The 12,475-nt window shown below is 39.9% G+C and overlaps 1 protein-coding gene across 4 annotated transcripts in view; it reads right to left on the bottom strand.

Annotated features, from left to right (window-relative positions):
* unc5db (unc-5 netrin receptor Db) overlaps positions 1-12,475 on the bottom strand; it is a 186,510-nt gene that overhangs the window by 109,123 nt on the left and 64,912 nt on the right. For 3 of the 4 annotated variants that reach the window (XM_042422354.1, XM_042422351.1, XM_042422352.1), the window contains exon 2: positions 1,508-1,723. In XM_042422354.1, the coding sequence (XP_042278288.1) occupies positions 1,508-1,723 (216 nt within the window). Of the gene's footprint in view, positions 1-1,507; positions 1,724-2,108; positions 2,128-12,475 lie in introns of those variants that run through there. The other variant, XM_042422353.1, reaches the window with a different exon arrangement.

The raw sequence follows: 12,475 nt of genomic DNA, 5'->3' as shown, positions 1-12,475 counted from the left end.
TTGGTTAATGTTGTATAATCACAATATTACACTTGAGGGTGTGCTTTACCTTATTGTTGGCACTTCAGTGATGCTTACAGAACTCGGCGCGAGCGCAAAATTAATGACAAATGTCCATCGCAAGTTCTGAAACCCAGCTGACATCTTCAAATTTGTCTGACCAGCTGTCAAAAAAAACTAAATGTATTGTATTTCATTTCTTTTTTTTTTTTTTAAGGGACAATTTTTAAACTTAAAATGGTGTATAGCAATATATTTTAGCATATGAAAACATGACTGTACTGTATGCATCATAAAGCTGACAAAATTGTCATAGTAATAAATAAATCTTATCAGTGTGTTCCTAAACAGTGTACATGAGCATACTCCAAGACAAAGCTCCATCACACTGTACAAGCTGTATGAGAGTGAATATTGTGAATATTCATCTGGTTTTGACTCTGGAGTGTTTTGCAGTCTGCTGTGTTCCTCTGGCACTGCTGACGTTTGCTGTGACTGTGCGTGTGACAGACTGATTTCCAAATTTACCATAGTTACCCTTTCCTTTTCACTTCTGTATATCTACACTCTAAGTCAAAGAATAATCACACATTTTCAAACTGAGTAATCAAGCCTTCACCTCAACTCACGCTGTCTAGTATGAATCATCACTTGTTTTAATCTTTTCAATAATGCCACTTCTTAAAGGGATAAGTTCATATTTTTTGAAGTGGGGTTGTATGAGCTACTTATCCATAGTCGGTTTATTACCAGCAGTAGATTTGGGTCGGCAGGTTCCCAGTTTGGAGAAGCAATGTAGTGCTGCGGACGGGGCCAGCAGCAAAATGTATGTTAGCCACCTAAATAAAGGCCTACATAAAAAATCAATATCAGTTTAAGTGTATCCAATATTTACAATATTTTTACCGCTTTAGTTTGCTGTCAGACGGCCTTTTCCTTTGGCACTACATTTGTTCAACTGAAGAACTTTCATATTCCTACTTACTGTCAGAAAGTGCTACTGTAGCATCATACGTTGCATGGCATGCGTAGGAATATGGAAATTCTACAGAACTGTTGCTTATTTAGTTATGATTACTTATTCTTATAGAAAAACATGTTCGATCAGAAATCAAGTTTTCAGGGCTTTTAAACCGGACAGGTGCACGATTCTTTTCCTGAACTTTGACTTTTGAGCATTTAGTAATGAACATATGATAAATCCTTCAGATTTGAATCCTCATTTTCAGGGACTTTCAGAGAGGCTGCAGAGAGAAGCTGACTGTATCATTTCCTTCCTGCTGGCTCCATAACCTTAAAAGAAATGTTTGTTTTAGAGGCTCTGTTGGTCACTTCAGTTTCTGGCAAATAAAATACCCAACTGAATGTACTCCGTTTTATAAATGTTATGCTATCTTCAGGTTGTGTTTCCATTTTCCAAAGGACAGGTTTATGTTACATGTAACCCAAAGGTTATTCCAGCCAGTGAAATAACTGGCTGCAATAAGGTCATAAAGCTTTATCTCACCGGTATTGAGGTCCTTATACTCCTGGGAGATGTGCTCATTCTGGTGCACCCACTCCCCGTTGCATTTGAAGAAGATCTGTAAGGCAGGCGCAGCTCGACAACGCAGTTTAATGGGGTTGCTCTTGACAATGTAGGCGTCCTCTGGCTCCTGGATGAAGTGTGGCAGGGTGCCCTGCACCGAGGGTAGCGCGTCAGGCTGAGCATCCCCTGTGGCACCTGCAAAACAACATCATCACTCTAAATGTCTCTTTTAGGGAAATCAATATTGTAACGACACATCAGAACAATAGCTAGTTTGACAGAAACAATAGAAAGCCAAATCCTTTTGAGTTGGATACACAATTTAGCAAGGAGAAAGACTCAAGTGCATTTTGTTCTACTAACAACAGTGTAACAGCGACTGCTTGCAAATTTAACATGATTGCTCAGTGGACAATGTTTTGAATTCCCCATCCATCAAAAGCTAACTTATTGTAGAAAGGCAAAGTATACACAGACAACAATTCTTCCTCCATTCTAGCAAAACTGTTCTCTGAGCAATTTGCAGATGAATGAAATCAGAGTGGACCAAGTGGGGAGGAATTAGGAGGGAACTGATTACCCATGTGGCTGTGGAGTCTGAATGCATCTTATCTCAGCTGCAAGGCCCGGATTTCAGTCCACACAAAAACAGCCTGCCGCCAATGTGCCACCATCTTTAACGACAACTCACAGCAGGTTAGCCCCCCCCTCCGTTCAGTCTGGCGAGCACCCGGCCCAGTTCACGACTAACGTTTGTCGTGGCAGCTCATCGATCTAAGCACAGTTTTGGAAACACCGATATGAGAGATTGTGAGAGCGTGACTTTGTATGAGGCGTTTTCTTTTAGTTTGAAGGTAGGTCTTGGTCTCACATGGCATCCTGTGCTATTTGCTCTGGGTAAAGCACAGAGAGCTCGGCGGGCCGCCACAATAAGGTACAGGATGTTTGTGCTCTTGCCATCCCCGGGATCCTTCTCAGAATTATACCTCAGTCCCATCAAGGCAGCTCCAGCTAAGCTATTCAGTGTCGTAAAAGCCCATGAAAGCTATTATGCCTGACCATCAAATCCAATTCTGTCCCCTGAAATCGAATCGGCCCTCTCACCACCTCTCTCAATCAATGTTGTCCTTGTTAAATGGGTAAATGAATGGATGCAGGTGTAAAGAGAGGCCACACATAAAACAAAGCGGCAGGGAGGACGCTGAATGAACAGGAATAATATGCTGACATTACCTACTGCAGGACGGCTAGATGTCTTTATCATATTGCTACTGCACACACTTCCTTTAGCTATTCAAATCACTGCCTTTATGCTCAACACTTCCTGGAATAATGAACAAAAGCAGTGCTGCAACAAAAGTTTTCAGATAAAATCCTCCATTATGTGCTCATTTACATGACATTTTAATGCATAAACATTTGTTATGTGCTGTTTGTGTTTTTTGTTGACATAATTGACCATAAAGATTCCACAAAAATAACACCACTTCTCTCTTCAGAGTCATGACTCATTACAGTCTGATATCCATCAAGGATACATTTATTTAGAAATCATAACAAAAACACCGCTCATAATCAGCATTTAGATGTTTTCTTTTATATTAAAACAATCCAATGACTGTTGTCTATACCAGCGGTTCTCAAAGTGGGGTCTGGGGACCTCCAGGGGTCCTTGAGAGGGTTCCCGGGGGGCCCAGCAAAAAGGGGAATAATTCATTTCCACCTACAAGTAACACAATGACAGTGATGTATGAGTGTTTGGTCAACGGTTTCATACACTTTCTGTAATAAAACATCTAAAAGATTATCAGATGAGGGAAATGGCCCAATGAGGTATCATGGATTATGGGAACTTGTATGGATTATGGGAACTTGTATGGATTATGGGTATTTGTATGGAGCTAAAATATCTTGAAAGCTGAAGATCAGCAGTTTACTGTCATATATGACAAAGCTGGAATCTGTGAAGTTTTGATATCACTGCTAGAAAAACTGCAAAAAGATTCATTTTCTATCAAACAAAAAAAAAAAGAAAAAAAAGATGAATTTACCATTCTGGTTCTGTTTGGTTAAAACAGACTCATTAGTGTGTTTCATTAGTGTTAATGAACTATTTACTGTCTGGTTACAGACTAGAGTCTTAGTGTCATGCATACCTGTCATTTTATTTATGTGTTGAGAGAATTGTACTGTATACAGAATACTGTTAAGACCACATGTAAAGTTTTTTTTAATTGTATTTCGGATATTTAACATTTATTCATCATGAGAAGTATTACTCAGTCATCTGAGCTCTTTAAAGTCAAAGAAAATGTGAGAAATGGGTCAGAGTTTGTCAGAAAGAGCTTAAAAGACATTTATCAGGGAGGGAGGGTCTGACAAAAGATGCTACCCAGTTGCATCATGGGTAATGTAAGATCCAGTATTTTGGGGGCTTGACCCCTAAAATGTTGGTTATTAATTATTCAATACTACTCAAAGTATTCCGATGAGATCCTCCATTAGGTGATATTAAGTTACATATTATATTAAAGTATGAACATTCATGATTTGGAGGTAAATGACGTGGAAACGTGGAAACGTGTCTGACAGGTGGAGCAAATCACACACAGACTAAACATACAGGCGTGACTTTGTAATGAGAAACATGAAAGAACGTTCAACACCGGCAGTTTCTCCGTAATCACTGAATGACAGGCAGAAAATAGTCCTACAGACAGATGGAGATTAGATGACTTCTTGCTGCTTTAAAACGGTGGATGAAAGGGATGAAAGTGGATGATGGGTTTGGGCCAATGTATGGGGTGAAGGGGGGGGGGGGGGGGGGGTGGGGGAAGGGGGGTGTTGGTGGGCTGTGTATGAAATCAATTCATTACTCCTATCTGTGCAGATGTGCTTGGGTCAGTGCACACATCTGTTGTAAAACTGACTCCTGTCAGACTTTTAATTTCAACGCTGCTTCTACCAACCTGATGTTTAATACATTTACAGCCAATCACGTATTCATGTCATACATGACATTTAAAAAAACAGACAGCAGTGACAAAAGAAAATGCTGTGAAGAAATTAATGTGGCGATGATTTCCTAATGTTTGAAAATCCCAGGCAGCGCTGCAATTTGAGCCGGGGTTTTGCTCTCTGAGGGAAGGCGGTCTTTCTTTGTCCTTAAACACCACATGTGGTGGCGAGCCATTACACGGACTACCACAAGCTGTGGACACAGACACTGATGTTGTCTTCATCTCTGCTCTGTGCTGTATAAATTATACATCATCTGCATCAAATAAAGTCTGTTTCTTCTTAACTTTACTTTGGTTTTTTTTTCACAAGGAGCAGTTTATTGCGACACCATGCAGGTAATTATTATTCTTATCTGCAGGCCAACTGTTGGGTTTTCAAAGAATATGACTTAGTCTAACTTGGTACGACCTGGTAGGACCTGGGCCTCGTCAACACATACAGTATCTGTGGGAGAGCTACTTTCAAAAGAACAACGCTGGTCCCCGTTTACACATTGCGCCATGTCTCCTGCAAACTTTGGAGGCGTTCTCCAAAAGAGCAAAGATTTTCTTGCTGAGTGCACAAAACCAGCTCTTACATGAGGCCGTTATCATACATAATCTACTAACAGCGGATATATTACGATTAACATATAAATATATAAGTAAAATGCTTATTAGTGGTGTGGGTAAATAATGGCTACTATTACTATAATGCAATTTCTACAGAACAATGAGCATTAAATCTACTTTTAAACAAGCCTGTGAACTGGAAGGAGGATAATTTGGGGGTTGATTACAACAGCAGCCAAGAAAATAACACTCACAGTAGCGTCTGTCTGTCTTTGTTATATCTTCAACTGAAGAGTTGAAAACTCCTTAAGAGCTTTATAACCCTTTGACATAGACAAGTAACTTTATTCATCTATTTTCAGGTCATGTCGTCTGTAATCTGCTTTAAGGTCTACATTCAATACATTTAATGCTTTCCTGCAGTATTTTGTATACTGTGTGTGCTAGGGATTCATATTTTTCCTTGAAATGAGACATTTTCTAGAAGCACACTATCCCGGGAATCTTGTTTTTAAGGTGTAACTTCAGCTACAGTCAGAACACATTGGTCATTGTTATGGAATTTTCCATCTTTAGGGGTCACAGATTGGGTCACACTGGGTCAAGCCTGGGCCTTGAGGTCACACTGTAATTCTTAAACAGGAAGGGGACATATTCTCCTCTCCTTGAGACTCCAGCTGTCTGTGATGAAACCTCTCTGATGGAGGGTAAACCAGCATGTTCACCGACGTCGGAGGAGGCTTTGCTAGACAACACAGATGGGTGGATGAGTAGATTCTATTGACACAGTCAGACATTCAAACCAAAACTGCTGAAGTTCGATGCAACGTGACCTAAACTGACACATGTAAAATGTAGTGAACCAATTAGACTCATTTCTCATATTGTAGGCTGATAAAGACTCAGACCTTCAGAGGACAGAAGGGAAAGACACGAAGCATCCCAGTTGCAGATGACTTCGATGTTCACTATTTCACTTCTCCTTGATCAAGTGCTTTCAGCTTTATGACATCAAAGGCTCGTGTCCATTTTTCTCCACTGAGGTGCCGACCATCGCTCAAAATATCCACAACAGTCATATTTCAAGCAACATGAAATGCAACAAGGAGAAATATGCATAAACCTATATGCTCACACCAAATACTGATTTCATTTAGGTCTCTTCTGTTTATTCCACTTTGTATGAAGTTAACTGATAAATAAAAACTATTCACGGCATTATTTTTGAAAAACTCCTCACTTTACTTTTAGTGCCTAAAACTTTGGCACAAAAAACCCCCCAAAAAACAAAACATATATATATATATATATATATGTTTGTGTGTGTTGATGGGTGAATGAGAGGCACACTGTAAAGCATTATAACTGCTGTCTATTCACCATTTCCTAACTACACTGTTTCCAGTTCATCGAGATAAATCTCCGGGTGGTTTAAAGGTTGGGAATTTCTCTGCTTCGGCCTTCACAGTAAGACGACCTCAACCCAGTTCATCTCAATCAATTTCCTAATCTGAAATGGAAATCAGAAAATGAAAAACAGGACTTTTTTTTTAAAAATGGTTTTGTCACTCAATTTGAAAAAAATGTATATCAAAGCATTTTCTGACATTAAATAGAATTTATAGAAAAAGATTGATTTTCCTTGATAAGGAGCCTCCTATCTAGGATTAATATTAACCCTGAGCCTTCAGTATTATTAACAACAGCTACAAGATTGACAGTTCAGCTATACGTAGGCTGTGTCCAGTCTATAAATAAACACCGTCTGCCTACAATATGTGGGCTAACTTTCTTTCTTTCTGTCTTTCTAATGGCCAGCAGTGAGCGACTCTACTGGTTGCAAATAGAAGTCTATGAGAAAATGACCCTCATTTCTTCTTGTTGACAACGTAACCATGACAAAACCCCAGATAGACCACAGTGTGTTTCAGTTCATGAAACTTAACTGTAACATTTTGGTCGCCTAAAAAAAGTCTTATTCAGTGTTTGGTTGTACTAAAAGACCCTCCAATGAATCATTTAGTTTTAATGGTCTTAGGCCTATTCTTTGCTAGCAGAAATTAGCATTAGCATTATCACAGTTAACCATAGACTGTAAATGCACCGTGCTAACCAAACTAGCAGCTAGCGCTACGGCCAGCTCCACCCTCTTGGTCACTTCTGGCTCCAAAAATCAAAGATAGCCATGGTCAAATCCAAGATGGCGACGGTCATATTGCTGAACTCGAGGCTTAAAAACGGCAGTCCACAAAACAATGGGTGACCTATGACCTTTATGTCATTACCTTGTTTCAATTTGAACAAACAGTAACTCATTTTCAACAGGAAAATACTTTCCCATTCAGCCGAATAGCATTTTGACTCAACTTTTTATGAACTATGTTATGCTAAACTAGTATCCAATTTACAGCCATGTTGTCAATACACCAGCTAGTCTACAGGCTAATGGAGCAGAGAAGACTGCCTGCATGTTGCCTGTCAGGCGCTTCCAGAGTGAACGCTGAAACGCCAAAACCACTGAGCGCCATCAGTCACCGGCGTTTCTGTTGTGGTCTACAGTCGCCTTTAGTCATCTTGACAGTGGAAAATAAATGTTCATACATAGCAGCGAAGGCATCGAAGGGCAAATTTCATTGCGAGGAAATTAGGCATAACCTTCAGTGCCTTTTGATGTGCTGTAAGAACGTTAAAGATTGTCTGCTTTTGCTTCGTGGCCTCTCCATCCATTAACTACTGGAGGAGAGCGAATTCATTTTCTGATATGCATATATACTGTTACATATCAAGATAAATAGCCTACAACTGCATGGATGCAGTCAGAGTCATTGTTGCATAACCTGTCTTAACTATACTCTTATTATTTGGGTTGTAGTTTCTAACCAGTGATGTAAATAATTACACTTCAATAAGAAACTTGATACTGGTTCACTGTGTGTGTGCGTGGGGCAAGCATTAAGCTGGGGCGTGCAATGCACCCATCATAGCTAAAATAAACGACAATGAATGCTTCCATTTCACCTTTTCATAACAAAGATCATTTAAAATCGCCCTAATTTTGCATTTTGTAATAATGGAAACTGGATTTTAACTCACTATATAAAAATCCTTAATAAGGAAATAACACAAATTTCTATTTTCAAGACAAAATTAAATGTAAAATGGCTCTATTTCCTTTTTTAAAACGTTACAAACATTGATCATTAAAAAAAAGCCTCTTTTTTCACTTCCTGATTTTCGTGTCAGGATAGGAGATCGATTGGGATGAAGGTAAACAGATTCCAGCTACGAGGGATTTTGGAGCTTTACACCACAATCATCAAAACTCCCAATGAGGGAATATCTTTTGGGAGACATCATGGTCGTCCCTCCAGGTTTTCTTTTAATTTGTCATCCGTGCATATCTGTAAAAACATGAAGCCTAAAAAATGTTGACTCTACTGTGTAGTGTGTTGATTGGCCTGTGTATCACACTGTATAACAAAATCAGCTATTTTTAATTAATTTAAAAACCTTGAGTCTTGTGAATCTCTGCTATGACAAGCTTTCAAAAAAAAGTTAGATTCATATGTTAATTTATACTATTATCCTTAAGACCTTCAAACCTCAGAGGATTACTGTATATTCAGCAATCATTCTGATGGGGAATTTTCTTTTGCAAAAAATCTTTATTTTTTTGCCTTTAGTCTGTTAATTGCCGTTAATGAATGTCATGAATGCCGGTTCTGACAACGGCTCAAGAAAACAGCTTTTATTGCTTTCACAGATTCATATGGAAGCCTGCTAATAAAACTGAAATTGTTCAACCAAAGAGACAAACTGCTTCAACACAATTTAAAGCACTAACACATTTAATGGTTAGGGCATGTGATCCTCCTCCATCCAGCACCTTCCTCACCAGTGAGCATCCGTACTCTAATCAGCTAATTGCTCCTATGATGAATAAAAATAGTGCGACATTAGTGAGCCCAGACAAGCCACTTTCTGTTTTTTTTCCCTACATTGCACAGTAACTAATGATGTGCCATGTCCTTTTCTCTTAATGTTTCAACATTCAGCACACTCAAAGGTAGGAGATAATTGGAACAAGGTGACAATCTACGCTCCATAAACCTGGAGCCGTAGCGTTGGCTGCTCCACTCATGATGGATGCTCATAAATATCAGCCTTAATGAAGGAAATGACTGCAGCGCCAATAAGTCACTTATTTCCTCATTACGCTGGTTAATTTTAACACTGCCTCTAAAATGCTCCCTCACCCTATCTGCTGCCAGTCACAGGTTTCCACCTGACTTAACATGAGGCTGAGTGCAGCGGACCTGCAGCTGATAAATGCCCTTGGTATCACTCTGCATACAGGGACACAAGTGACACGGCGGTGGTGCTGTCGGCTGAGGCTGGCTGACAATGCCTCGGAGCCAGGGGACCATGTAGAACAAAAACAGATTCAAATCAACAGTCCTTTACAATCATGCCAGGGCAAGAAGGGTTGAGCTAGTACAGGCTTTAGTGATGGAGTGTGCAGCTTTCAAAGAGCAGCTTTGGACTTCTGGAATATTGACTGCTAAACCTTTTCTTTAACAAACAAGCTCTGCTAGTGGTCCCTCAAAGCTGCAATGTCCATTACATCCCACCATGCAAAGGTGTGGGACTAAAAACTACACGGCAAAGTATGTCCTCGGAGTAGTGCTGGAGCAAAGGTCACAGTGTTCTTGGTAGCAAACTCCCAGCAAACAGCCTTTTAAAGCCTACTGGAAATTACAAGACATTTAAAATCTGAGCTGCTGTACTGTTGTCATGTCAGTGTGGGGGTGCACAACCTACACAACTGATCTTCAACAAGATGTACTGACAACAAGATCATTCTACTTGGAAAGGTTGGTGGCAGGTGCAAATGCCTGCGATAGTTTCTTGTAGCTCTGATTGGACACTGTTCATCGATCAGACGTATATTCAAGGTGCTTCAGCTACAACGTCATCTTGTTTTTTAGCTACAATGAAATAAAACATTTTGGGACAGCTCAAACTAGACAACCTACACACTCTTGGATTTGGGGTGAATGTTTTTGTCTTAGATCTTTAAAATTCATAAAATTTTGTCAGGTCCATGATGGAGAGAGCTCATCCTCTTATGATTTTGAATGTTCTGAGATTTTGGTGCTAACGGGAAAAGTTAGGAGTTCACCAAAAACATTAGGTTATATGTTATATAAAGTATATATAAAGTTATTAATAATCATAATAAAGGGACTATGAAAATAGAGGCAATGCTAAAATGCTTAACTAAGTTTGCTGCCATGATAACTATTACCTGCTTAACATTAGCATGTTAACATATAATGTTAGCATTTAGGTCAGAGCACTGCTGTGCTTCAGATGCTCATGGTGAATTATTGACCTGACGATGGCACCAGGTCATTGAAATCACGAAGGATCCTCTGGGGACTGACTGTGCTCTGGACCAAAACACTGGCTGACACACAAACTGATTATCAATATAACATCACCTTTTTTGTTCTTTGAAATCAAGTAATGCATTTTTGCATGTTTTATAACTGCTGAACCAGGACAGTTGGGATTAGAAGGGTTACAAAAAGGAGACTAACTACACAGAAAGCTACGTCCAATTTCTAAAAATGACCGCACTGGTGGGTAAAAGGAGACCGGGCAAGAGGTCAAGTGAATTTTGAAACCATTCCTTTTTAAATGGTGTCAAACAAGGTCATTGATATATTAACTGGCACTGGTGTGTCTCAAAAATACAATCCTTTCTTGCCATTAGTTTGACAGCTTGCCTCAAGCATCAGCCCTCTGTAAAACCCAAAATAGACACTGGAAGAGAAGAGTTCTTGAAGCTGATAGCACTATAAACTCCTCGCCGAGCTTCCTGACTGACTTGGACATTACTATTTCACACAGCCGCTCCACAGCCAAAGTCCTTTAAAACCACACATTCTTCCCCTCACATCCACAAGATCACTGGGGACTTCTCATGGATTTTTTACAGGAGCTGAGATAGGCGGAGGGCAAGGATGAGGAGCGTCAGCAGTGTGAGTATTGGCTTTACATGGTGAGCACCCTCTCAGTTTTTCAGCAGGAGTGCTCATCATTTGAAAGGCAGAGTCAGGAGATGTCAGACTAATCCTTGACACTAAAGGAGAAAGAGTGGCTGAAGAAAAATGCAGAAACGGCTCTGCATACGGCAGCACTGGGAGACCGCTGGGTGAACCCCAGAAGATAGGTGCTGGAGACACTGAAAGGACAGAAGCTCTGGTGAATACACACACCAAAACACGCACAACCCCATTTGTGATTACTGGTGGGTAAATTCTCTGACATTCACTCTCATGCTAACCTCAACATGAACTCTCAGTTAAATCAGATTCGAACCTCGAAGGACCGGCAGGTTTGCTGTGTGTACTTTTCATCACTGCCGACTACTTTCCGAAGCATTACATATATTTTTAGATACATTTCCTGCAGGTTTCATTTTATTCCAGTAGGAACGTCTTGCTTGACACAGGCACAGTCATTCCTCACAGAGAATTTGGTTACATTTACATATCATTGCATAATCATTCAGTTGTGAGCAGGAAAAAGACTAAACTGCTGCATTCAAGTACTTGTGGGAAATGGCAACATTGGAGACTTGAGTTGGCTGACAAGCAGCAAACATTTCAAGAAGACTGAATTCACACCACATCCTTTCATAACGCTTGTTTTTGACTTATTGAGTGCATTTACATTTGCACAAGGTTCCTGTTTTTTATCAGGTTTCTGGAGTATCTGCATCATATGCAGCATGTGAACATCAGAAACCTGAATAAGCCCATATCTTAGTTTTAACAAACCTTGATATTCTACCTGGAGCACACATGATAGAAACCTGGATTACTGTTATAATAATAATAATAATCAACGTGCAGTATTTTGACTATTATCATTTCATTATTATTTTGTCAAAAGCAAACACAAACCCAAACACACATACAAGCATACAGCATGTGTGGACATATTTATGTACAGTTGCACAAGGACAGCAGAGCAAAGCAGCTGCTTCTGCGGATTAATTGAGAAGAAAATAACTCTTAGAGCAGCGAGAGATGTTCAGTTTTATTCCATTTGCTGGGTGGTCTGTCAAACACGGGCCCGGGGAGGGATCAGACCCTTTGTGGATGATGACTCAATGCGTGCAGCCTCACTTCATGAAAGAGGAGCCGACTACATTGTTTACAGATACACATTTTGTAACATGACATTGTAAAGCAATACTTCTGCTCCGACCCCCCCCACCCCTCTCCCCTCCTACGCTCCTCAGTAAAGCCTCTTACATGGTCTGTAATCAATTTTAAAAGGTTGAATGGTATGAAAAGCAATT

The sequence above is a fragment of the Thunnus maccoyii genome, chromosome 9 (assembly GCF_910596095.1).
Source record: "Thunnus maccoyii chromosome 9, fThuMac1.1, whole genome shotgun sequence".
In the NCBI taxonomy this organism is placed as follows: domain Eukaryota; kingdom Metazoa; phylum Chordata; class Actinopteri; order Scombriformes; family Scombridae; genus Thunnus; species Thunnus maccoyii.
The sequence above is the reverse complement of the archived record's forward strand: the minus strand, read 5'-3'. Positions and strand labels throughout refer to the sequence as shown.